Source organism: Dendrobates tinctorius, unplaced genomic scaffold (assembly GCF_039654945.1).
Source record: "Dendrobates tinctorius isolate UK_male_01 unplaced genomic scaffold, ASM3965494v1 ptg000203l, whole genome shotgun sequence".
Classification (NCBI taxonomy): Eukaryota; Metazoa; Chordata; class Amphibia; order Anura; family Dendrobatidae; genus Dendrobates; species Dendrobates tinctorius.
In genome coordinates, this window is record NW_027361870.1 from 17,836,535 (window position 1) to 17,848,661 (window position 12,127).

Consider the following 12,127-nt stretch of genomic DNA (forward strand, 5'->3'; position numbering starts at 1 on the left):
TTTTTATTTCATGGACTGTGACACTATGGGAGTTTGAATGTCCCACAGAACAAACAGACACGTGCAACTCTATATTTGTATACTATTCACAGAGAAGCTAAACACTCAGCAACTAAAGACCTCTGGCTGCAACCACATCCCTGTAAGCAAGATCTGGGTAAGAATTAGGTGTAATAAGAAATGCTAATTACTATCTATTATGCCATCTTATAGTACAGATCTCACCTTTGCTTTTCCTGATAAGTGGAGCGAAAGCCAATATTGTCCTAATACTTCCCAAAAGGTTGACATCAAGAACTTTCTGGTATTTATCTATTGTTTGCCATTCCACCATTCCGTATGTGGCTACACCAGCATTGTTCACAAGTCCCCAAAGCCCTGAAAGAAAAGAAAAAATCTGTCAGTTATTAAAGTAGTGCAACGTGGCGTGCGGCAGCAGCCATGGGTAAGGTACTCATCTTTCATCACCATCTTTATGTTACACCCCAGCATTCTAAATGAAGATGGGGTCCTGGCTGAGTGTGTGGGCTTAGTCTATGGCAGGGTTCCCCAACTCCGGTCCTCAAGGCCCACCAACAGGTCAGGTTTTCAGGATTTCCTTAGTATTGCAAAGGTGATAATTGCATCACCTGTACAATACAAGGGAAATCCTGGAAACATGACCTGTTGGTGGACCTTGAGGACCGGAGTTGGGGAACCTTGCTCTATGGGGGCTCTACACCCTTACAGGCCATATGATGCCAGTGACTTCAGCTGACCAGGACCAGGTGTTGAAAGATTCAATGAAGGAGACCACCAGCCAACAATAAACAGTTTTTTACTGAACAGTAACTTGTCGGGAACTATGAACAATAGATAGAGGGTGCATAACTTCATGAACGATTCTTTTAGAGCAGGAAAGATGTATATCTTTGTACCGTGTTAGCCAGTAGATAGAAAAATATTCAGAATTGAGAGTCCTCAGTGGTTGATACCTTTTAATGGCTACCTGAAAAGATGGTAAGATATTGCAAGCTTTCGAGACTACTCAGGTCTCTTCATCAGGCATTGACTAATACAAAATCTTCAGTTAGCCATTAAAAGGTATCAACCACTGAGGACTCTCAATTCTGAATATTTTTCTTTTAGAGCATGAAGCATCCTCACACACATTTTCTGCTTTCCTTCCCTAGCATCACTTGTCTCTGTCTCAGCTAGCATCTCTACCTTTACAACCACCCACCACAGTACTTCTAGAGTCTCTCCAATCCCCAACGGTACTAGAGTCTAATAAGTGTGAGTACTTCAACCCACAGTTCTGTCCTTTTTTTCCTTCTAGGTTATCTTGATTGCCACTATGGCCTTTACTTAGCTTCTCTGCTTGCTGATGATTTGGAAATCCTGTTGGGGATACTCTCTTCGTCTCACTTTCCCTGTTCCATCCTGGCCCATTACCTCTCTGAGTTGTAAACTCAGGACTGCTAGGTGTCCTGTTGCAGGGCCCTTCTCTAGCGCATCACTCTGTTTTTCTGGCCACTTTCCGCTTTTTCTACTCCAGAACTCGCTATCCACTGCCTCAGTCTCCATTTGTGTCAGGGACACCCACACCATGCAGCTCTGCAGACTAGCTAGACTGTAGGTCTTCTTTCAATGCAGGCTGAGACCTATCTGTACTCCTGACAGGAATTGGTTTCAATCCCTGTACTTTAGCCCCTTTGACTCTGGGCTAGTCCCAACTGTTAACCCTAACTGTCCCTACCATCGAGCAGAGCATAATGCTATCACTAATCCAATCTTCAAGGGGGAGCATGGACTGTATGTCCATCTCTTTACATTTTCCTCTTCTTTAACGAAGGCAGTCCTTGGCCATTCGAAAAGTGGAAGACATCAAACATCTCACCACAAACAACGTATCTTATACAAAATGGACTCCTCTTCTCCTCATAGAGTAACACCATCCTGGTCCTACGTGGTTTGGTATGTATGTCTTATGGGTTTTGTTTTCAATAACATGGGCAGGGAACAGGACATGGTTCAGGAAAAGGGGATAGACAACAAATTAATTTTTTACTTCTAATGTATGTCAATAGCCAGCATATGAATGCAAGTCAGAAGGTATCCTTGAGCTGTCTTTTTAAATCACAGACGTGGGAATAAGAGCCTATATTTACTTGAAGATTTCTTTACATGGATTTTAGAGCAGAATTTTTGAGATTTAGAGTACATTTTTATGAGGAGCATACAAATCCAAAAGGATATTACATTAGCAATGCTGTCTGAAAATTTAAGAAATTCCACGCACTCGCTGAAGAGAATATATACAGGGTAAATTTACCAGCTTTGCAGATTTGAAATCAGTGTAATGGATAACTGTATTTACAGGAGAAACATTTTTTTACCTCGTCACATGTAAAATCTGCATCCTTATCAACTGAATGCCTATTCTACAACAACATGCACCCCTTGTAATGCATAAGGAGAATTGTGAGGATAAGCACACCAAATCCACAACTAAATCTGCAGCAGTATTTATGGCAGGTGCAATTCCATTGCTGGAGATCTGCGGCAGAAATGTGATGTATGCCATCACATGTTTGTTCTACTTTTAGGCTAGGTGCGCATGTTGCAGATTTGTTGTTGTAAAATTCTGCGCGGATTCTTCCTCTTGGCAGAAAACACAGTTGAAAATCTGTTCGGATTTGATGCGTTTGTTATGCGGATTTGATGCGGATTTGTAAACTAAATGAAGATATATTAAAAAAAAAAATTGTGATGTCATTTCCTTGTTCAACATCTATCTATCTATCTCTATCTTACCAAGCAGAGGTAAAGTCGACGACTGAGGGCTGATGTTAATATTCTGAGGTTGAGCCAATAGCCATAAAGGTTCCCAGGCTATTAATATCAGCTTACTTAGCCTTTACTGGCTAGTTTACAGGGGAACCACAGAAAACCCCATAACAAAATTGACATGGGGTGCCCCTATAAAATCGAACCAGCAAAGACTAAGCAGACAGATGAAGACTGATATTAATAGCCTGGGAAGGGGCCATGTATATTGGCACCCCCAGGCTAAAAACATCAGCTCTCAGCTGCCCCAGAAATGTCGCATCTTAAAGATGCGCCAATTCTGGCACTTAGCCTTGCTCTTCCCACTTGCCCCGTAGTGGTGGAAAGTGGGGTAATATTTGTGGGGTTGATGTCACCTTTGTATTGTCCGGTGACATCAAGCCCATGGCTTAGTAATGGAGAGGCGTCTATAAGACACCTATCCATTACCAATCCTATAGTTACATGGTAAATAAACACACAGACAGAATAAAGTCCTTTATTTGAAATAATCACACAGACTCCTTTATTGAATCTTAATTAACCATACTTACTGAACGCCTAATCCCTGACTCACTTGTCTCCTGCAACAAAAATAAAATAATAAACCAGATATAATACTCCCTGTCTGACGTAGTCCATTTGCCGAGTGTCCCACAACGATCTCATGTATAAAACAGTCACATTGGGAGATGTGGCTGCACTTCCCGGCCTCCGGTGATACACTGACAGGAGGTAATATCTCCCACAGTATCACTGCACTGCCGTGAGAGTTCACCAGAGTGCATTACTCCGGTGCTTTCACTTACAGCACTACCGCTGTGTGAGAACTTTCCCACGCAGCGGTGCCGTAAGTGACAGCATGGAGCTGATCAGCTGATACACTGCAGGAACGATAATCTCCTGTCAGTGTTTCGCCGGCGGCCGGGTAGAGAGGTCACATCACCCGATGTGACAGTTCTACATGTGAGATCGCCGTGGGACACTTGGATTACCTGGACTATTGCAGACAGGGAGTATATGTTGGTTTATTGTTTTATGTTATTTCTAGGAGATGAGGGCATCGGGGATTTGGTGTGAGGTGAGTATAATGGGCTTTTATTTTTATGTGAATATGTATGTTCCCCCGACCCGACCCCCGCTGTACTACAGAACGCCAGTGACTGTCTGTCCGCAGTCTCCAATATCATGTCCACTCTCTATCTGAAACTCAACCTCTCTAAAGCTGAACTTCTTCTGCTCCCGCCGTCTACTAACCTCCCTAAACCTGACATTTCCCTCTCCGTGGATGGTACCACAATAACACCCCGGCAGCAGGCACGCTGTCTGGGTGTTTTGTTTGACACCAATCTCTCCTTCACATCCCGTATACAATCTCTTGCCCGCTCTTGCCGCTTACACCTAAAGAACATCTCTAGAATCCGCCCTTTTCTCACTATGGAAACAACAAAAACCCTCACTGTTGCATTGATCCACTCCCGCCTGGATTACTGCAGTGCTCTATTAATCGGCCTCCCCGTCACTCGACTATCCCCCCTCCAGTCCATACTTAATGCAGCGGCCAGGATCGTCCATCTGGCTAATCGGTACTCGGACGCGTCCGCTCTTCGCCAGTCCTTACATTGGCTGCCCATTCATTATAGGATCCAATTCAAAGTACTTGTTCTCACCCACAAAGCTCTCCACAGTGCGGCACCCCCTTACATTTCTTCCCTCATCTCTGTCTATTGGCCTAGCCGATCGCTGCGCTCTTCAAACGACTTTCGACTAACCTCTGCACTAATCCGTACCTCCCACTCCCGACTCCAAGACTTCTCCCGTGCTGCTCCTATCCTCTGGAATGCTCTACCCCAAGAAATCAGGACTATCCAGAATTTGCATAGTTTTAGGCGCTCCCTCAAAACACACTTGTTCAGAGCGGCCTATCACGTTCACTGATCAAAGTAATTCTCTGTGTAAGTGTGCTTGTGTAGCCCATTCACTATCTCCATCCATCCTTCACTCCCTCAAGATGGCTGGACCTTCATTGTAAATACACAATTGTAAATACACACCTGTACTTTGTATCTCCCCCACCTCATTGTAGATTGTAAGCTCCACGAGCAGGGTCATCTTATTTCGTCTTATTTTGCTTCATTTATTGTATTGTTAACGTTGTTACTTATGACTTGTGTTTTGAAACTGTTAAACTGTAAAGAGCTGCGGAATATGTTGGCGCTATATAAATAAAGATTATTATTATTATTATGTAATTTTACTTTTTTTTTTTAACTGCGAGCACAGGTGCCAGCAGATGAAACTGCTCTCCCATCAGCGGCACCTACTGTCACTGTTATCAGTGACAGCAAACATATCTAGATGGGAGTAGTAGTCTCATCATCCCATGCCTGCTGTTTTACAGCAAGTCACCGCTGCGGGTCACAGTTAACGGCGGAATCACACTGACATTTGCCAGCATGATCCCGCAGCGCTGTGACCAACAGTACTTACGGTAGCATTACCGCACACAGCCGCATACACACACAGACACACGCAGACACCCTCACACACACAGACACACACAAACACCCGCAGACAGACATGAACATATTCTCCGCTCACACAGTCTCCGCCCACACACATATTCTTCGTCCACACACTCTTCCTCCTTCTGACATAATTTCCTTTTCTGCAGCGTTTTTGCCAGCAGATCCACAGCAAGTCCGCAAACCTTTTTACACCTGTGGCTTTGCTGCGGATTTGACTGACTCAATGGAAGTCAATGGGTGCAGAAACGCTGCTTATCCACAAAAAGAATGGACGTGCTGCGGAAAATAAAACATTGAGAATCAGGACAGAATGATACCCAGCATGTGCACAACAATTCTGAATTCCATTGAATAACCTTGCTTGAGCAATCCTTTGCGGATTTGGTGCAATGCTGTGGATCTGCAAAAAAACTGCAATGTGTGCACATAGCCTAAATGTCACAGGTTATAAAGCCATGGCAAGACTGAACACAGCAATAAAACACGAGGTAGATGTGGCGCCCCCAGGAATATGGTCGCCACAGTGGCTTTGCCTTCCTCCAGGGGAGGGTAATGCCAGGCTTGGAGGCAATGATGGGTCTCTCTCGCAGTCAATCTATGCATGCAACACAGTTCCCCTCCAGGCCAGCAGGGGGAACTCTGAACCGGGATTAAGGGGATGAGTGCTCTTTGAGGGCCAAGGGGAAGGAGTGGTCAGTTAGTCTGCAGAGGGTGAAGTGTGCAGACGTGTGGAAGGAGCGCTGAGATAGAGCTGAGAGGAAGAGCTCATCTCTGGAGAGAGAGCATGAACTGGAGCCTGGTCTCCACGGTTGTACGGATACTAACGGTCCTGCAACAGACACCAGAGGAGTAGGAGGCTGTAAATGCCCTACTCCCATCTAAGACTTGAGGGCACAACAGCAGCTTGGATAGTGAGCCAGGACTCAGGAGAGAGGAGTCCCCGAGATAGGCTACAGCTGTCTGCCGTGCAAGTGAGGTTCTTGAGAACATCTGACAGGAGGAACTTCAGTGTAACTCGGTACTGGAGATCCCGCAAATACGTGCTAGTAAGGAGACTGCACAGCCCATCTGCTGAGAGAGAATCCCTGAATTGCTTCCAGGCTAGCCTGCTCCAATACCATCTGTAATCAGGACCCTGGACTGCAGTTATCAAGTAAAGGTACAGAAATTGCACCCCGCTGTGTCTTGTCTGCTTCCTACCTTTCCGGCACCGCAACATCCCCGTGCCAACCACATCTACACTGCCCTGGGACTATAGCTTCACCTGTGGGGAGCTTTTACATCTTTGCTGTACCATACCATCAGTCCCAGTGGATCTGCATGCAGCGTCGGCTTGACACCTCCTTTGCCGAGCACCACAGGTGGCTTCACGAACTATTCATCTAACTACATTCCACCATTCACATCTTCCTATTACTTGGGCGCCCAGGGCCACGGTCCAGGTCACCGCTGCTGTGACACATCCCACTGACACCGGCCCGGTACAGAATACCCCACAGCCCTGGGAGGGCGGCCCAATTTGGTGTCATGAAGAGGATTACGGAGCCCGGAACCCGTGTGCCATAGACTGTGTTTGTGTAAAAGACTGTGTGTGAAATTGGCGCCAATTGCCGCCATTGCCGCGCTGCTTGGCACGCGCGGGAAGAAAAAGGGGCAGGCCTTTATGGGCGGAGCCTGCCACAGAGCGCGAAGAAGTGAAGTGCCCCGCAGGAAGAGAGGACAGAGCGCGAGAAGAGGAGGAGCTGAGGCCTACAGCCCGGAGCATCGGGCCTGCGAAGCGGCCGCCGGTGAGCTCACACAACCCCCGGCCCTGGCTAACGTTAATTAGGGGGGAAGAGAATGTCCGCGCCACACGTTGATGCAGCGGCGGACGCCACCGCCAACCCGGCAGCGCCGCAGCGGTCCCCATAATGCCGCTGTCTATGCCCTACATACCGGGAGTGGCCTGGCTACCGCAGTACTCAAGTGAGTCACATACCCTGAGTGAATTTAAAGAGAGACTGTGCAGTTTGTTTAAAGTATACCCTCTGACTGAGAGCCAGAAAGTGAATATCCTGATTGGACAGCTAACGGGTGCAGCGCAGAGAGAAGTGAAAGCCTGGCAGGACACTGATAAAGAGACTGTTGCAAAGAACCTGGCCAAGCTGAGAAGCACCTTTGATACCCACACTGCAGCTGAAATCAAGATGAGGTTCTTTGGCTGTAAACAGAAGGCACAGGACAGTATAAGGGACTATGCTCTGAACCTGTAGGAGGCGCTGCGAGCAGTTAAGCAAGTTGATCCTGACAGTGTGAAGGAAGAAGATAAACTGTTAAAGGAGTAGTTCATTGAAGGACTCCTATCCAGTACCCACAGAGGACAGTTGCGTATCATAACCCTGCAAAACCCTGATCTGGACTTTGCTGATTTTAAGGACAGGGCTATTCGGGTACTGCAGAAATCAACTGACAGCCGTCCAGCGCCCCCTAGGCGCCCAGCGATCACCTACCATCAGGAAGCAACATCTTTTCCTTCCATCCATGTAGTGGCTGATGCACAGACTCTGGATAAAGATCCAACTGAGGAGCTGCGTCTTCAGGTCCAGGAGTTGACCAAAGGGATGGCTGCACTTACCAAAACCGTGCAGTCCATGCAGGTGTCCTCCAAGGAAAAGATCCAGCTTGCTTCCAGTCCAGAGGATGTCCCATGGCTCCGGAGGAGGAGAGCCCCGCCACTTCAAGGGAGGAACAACGATCGCTATGACCAGGACGGACGTCCCATCTGTCGTCGCTGCTACAAGGCTGATCATCTTGCAAGATTTTGTCCTTTAAAAAAGCAACCCCTGGGGCAGAGGGCCAACCCCCAGGAGTAGGACCACAAGGTCCAAGGAACTGGCGAGCCAAATATGTGGGAGGGAGACCGATCCTTCCTGTGGTGATTGACGGCATCCCCATGATCGCTTTGCTGGACACTGGCTCCCAGGTGACCACTATGCCGTACATTCTTTACAAGAGGTATTGGGCTGATTCAGAACTTACCCGTGGCCCAACTGATGAACTGACAGTAGTTGCCAGTAATGGTCAGTCTTTGCCGCAGATAGGATGTAAAGAAATTACTGTTAAAGTGGGTCGGGTAGAGCTAAAATCTCAAGGTCTAATAGTTGTTGATATTGATCGACGTTAATGTAATCCCATGATGACTCTTGGTACAAATGTAATTGAAAACTGTCTGACCGAGGTTATTGTCTTTTTGCAACAGGTGGCTGAGACTGCTGGTTCCAGGGAACAACGAGTCCTGCAGAAGGAGATCAGAGCCCTGATGCAAAGACAACAGGTAGAACTTTCTGGCGGAGAAATTGGAAGTGTCAAAGTGAGTGATCCCTTCCCCATTGCAATAACCCCAGATGTGAAATGTTGGTTTGGTGTCGGGCTGCTATAGGTCTTAGAGGGAGAGATTACCAGGCATTGGTAGAACCAGTATACTCCGATAGCAGGCCCACTGTCCTGACAGCCAGAGGGGTGGTTGATGTACGAAAAGGGAGAGTACCTGTACGCCTTTTGAATTGTGGGGAAGAGGAGGCCACGATACCTTGGTACGCCACAGTTGCTAAGCTGCTCACTGTCAATAACAACTCTTTGCAGGCAGCAGAGCCCTTGGTCTCATCCGATCAGGTGGAGGACAATGGCTCTGTGAAGCAGATGGAGGAGTGGTGCCAGCAACTGCAGGTGGGAACTGACTCTACGCCCGTCTACCAGAAAAATGGGGTATACAGAGTGACACAAGAGTATGAGCGGGTATTCAGCAAACACCCACTAGATTTTGGGCAGGCAAAAGGGGTTCAACATCATATCCCCACTGGAGACCATCCACCCATAAAGGAGAGGTACAGACCTATACCCCCAACACAATACCAATGTGCTAAGAGTATGTTGAAGGAGAAGAAGGAAGCTGGGGTTATCAGAGACAGTTGTAGCCCCTGGGCAGCTCCCATAGTTTTTGTAAAGAAAAAGGATGGTACCATGAGAATGTGTGTTGATTACAGGAAAATTAACAGCATTACACATAAAGACGCCTACCCACTACCTAGAATTGAGGAATCATTAGCTGCACTTAAAACTGCTAACTACTTTTCCACCTTGGATCTCACTAGTGGGTATTGGCAGGTTCCCGTGGCAGAGGCAGACGAGGAGAAAACAGCATTTACCACTCCAATGGGTCTCTGTGAGTTCAATTATATACCATTCGGGCTCTGCACAGCCCCAGGAACAGTTCAACGGCTGATGGAGTGCTGCCTGGGACACATGAACTTTCAGACAGTCCTGTTGTATCTGGATGATGTCATTGTTTTCTCCAAAACCTATGAAGATCATCTGGAACACCTGGCTGAAGTGTTTGAAGCTTTGTCCAATTTTGGCCTGAAGGTAAAGCCCTCTAAGTGCCACCTCCTGAAGCCCAAGGTGCAGTACCTCGGTCCTGTGGTCAGTGCAGAAGGTCTGGCACCAGATCCTGATAAGGCCACAGTCATCCGGGACTGGCCGAAGCCCAGCAACCTTCATGAAGTACGCCAATTCCTTGGACTGGTAGGCTACTACCGAAGATTCATCAAAGGCTTTACTGAAATAGCCACCCCTATGCAAAATCTTCTGGTGGGGCAGTCCAAGAAGACCAAACCGAAAAATTCCACCTTTCAATGGACTGAAGAGTTGGAAAGGTCCTTCACCAGATTGAAGATGGCTCTCACAGGAGATGAAGTTCTGGCCTACCCAGATTATGACAAACTCTTTGTGCTGTACACTGATGCTAGCAACGTGGGACTAGGAGCAGTACTGTCACAGGTACAGAATGGGAAAGAAAGAGTGATCTCCTACGCCAGCAGGAAGCTGCGCCCAACTGAAAGGAACCCTGACAACTACAATTCTTTCAAGCTGGAGTTCCTTGCCATAGTCTGGGCTGTCAGCGAAAGGTTCAAACATTACCTAGCCTCCGCCAAGTTCGCTATCTTCACGGACAACAACCCGTTGACGCACTTGGACACTGCAAAACTAGGTGCACTGAAACAGCGATGGATGGCTCGGCTATCTAACTATGAGTTTACCATCAAGTACCGGGCAGGGCACAAGAAGGCCAATGCTGATGCACTGTCCAGGATGCCTAATCTGCCAGATGCAGGAGAAAACCCTGAGGCTCTTGAGGAAATAGAGTTACCTCCCTTCCACCGGCCACTTGCGGCCCAGCGTGCTCAAGGAGTGAGAAACAGATGGTCTGGCTTGAAGGAGGTCACCCTGAATCCATTGCCCCATCACGACTGGGCAGAAACGCAAGATAGAGACCCTGCAGTCCGCCTGGTGAAGGAGCTACTGTCACAAGCTGACTCACGCCAAGAGTTGGATGCTCCTGAAGAAACCCAGCAGTTGTGGAAGGAGAGAGGCCAGCTGTTCATCTATGAAGGAAAACTGTGTCGGAGGAGTATTAATGCCCGTACTCATAAGCTGGTCTGGCAGGTGATAATCCCAAAGAGAGAGGCATCAATGGTCCTGGAAGCATACCACAATGGAGCTGGACACTTCGGATGGAAGAAGTTGGAAGCATTGCTCCGGGAGAGGTTTTACTGGGCTGGTATGAGGAAAGCCATTGAGAGGTGGTGCCGGGAGTGTGGACAATGTAACCTGTGCAGAAAGGATCGAAACAGCCAGAGAGCTCCTCTACAGCCAATCATCACCAAACAGCCACTTGAGTTGGTAGCCCTGGACCATGTGAAGCCGGTTCCAAGCCGGTCAGGCTACATCTATGCTCTTACCATTGTGGACCACTACTCAAGATTCCTGGTAGTTGTGCCTGTCAAACATCAAACAGCCAGGACAGCAGCCAGAGCATTCCAACAGCACTTCTGTAGACCACATGGATATCCTGAAAGAGTGCTTACAGATCAAGGTCCAGCTTTCGAGGCAGAAGTGTTCCAAGAATTCTGTAACTTGTATGGTTGTAAGAAGATCCGGACAACACTGTACCACCCACAGATCAATGGCATGTGTGAGAAGATGGACCAGGTAGTGATTGACCTACTGAAGACTTTGCCCTTGGAGGAGAGGAATCTGTGGCCAGAGAAGTTGCCAGATCTGGTGGACCTCTACAACCATATTCCAGTGAATTCCACCAACTGTACCCCAGCCTACTTAATGAGAGCAAGACCGGGTAAACTGCCTATTGATTTGGACATGGGAGTTCTTACGCCCGAAGTAACGTCACCAGACGCTGACTGGGATACAGAAAGACAACAGCAGTACAGAAGAGTTCAAGAATGCGTGGAAAAGAGTCTAGCCCAGGCAAGGCAAAAGCAGGAAAAGATCTACAATCAAAATGCACCTGCCGTTCCTTTGTCGCCGGGAGAACAAGTCTTAAAAAGGAAGAGAAGATTGCACAAATTGGATGATCAATGGGAGGCTGAACCTTATACCATTCTGCCCTCAAACTTTGATAATACCAAGGTATGCCTTATTAGCAAAGATGGAGGAGAAACCTCAGCAGCAATATCAAGAGATCACCTGAAACTATGTCCTGACCTGCTGAAGGAAAGAGTGGAAGAACCAGATAACATCCAACCCATAGAGGAAGAAGAGAAGGTCAGCACCATACTTGGGGAATTCCCTGCGAATTGGACTAAAGTAAATGATGCTATAGTGGTGCCGGTGTTGACATTTCCCCAATTGGTAGCACAGGAAGACGTGACTCAAGGAAATCCTGAGGATCAGGAAAATCAGGCAGCAGATGCCACACCAGCAGTGGAGCCAGAGAACCCTCGCCCTGCCAGTGG

At 47.6% G+C, this 12,127-nt stretch overlaps 1 protein-coding gene across 1 annotated transcript in view; it reads right to left on the minus strand.

The window, feature by feature from the left end:
• The window catches only part of LOC141057298 (retinol dehydrogenase 7-like), a 78,051-nt gene that overhangs the window by 46,640 nt on the left and 19,284 nt on the right, over positions 1-12,127 (minus strand). The window contains exon 2 of the mRNA XM_073553840.1: positions 226-378. Coding sequence (XP_073409941.1) covers positions 226-378 — 153 coding nt within the window. The remainder of the gene's footprint in view (positions 1-225; positions 379-12,127) is intronic.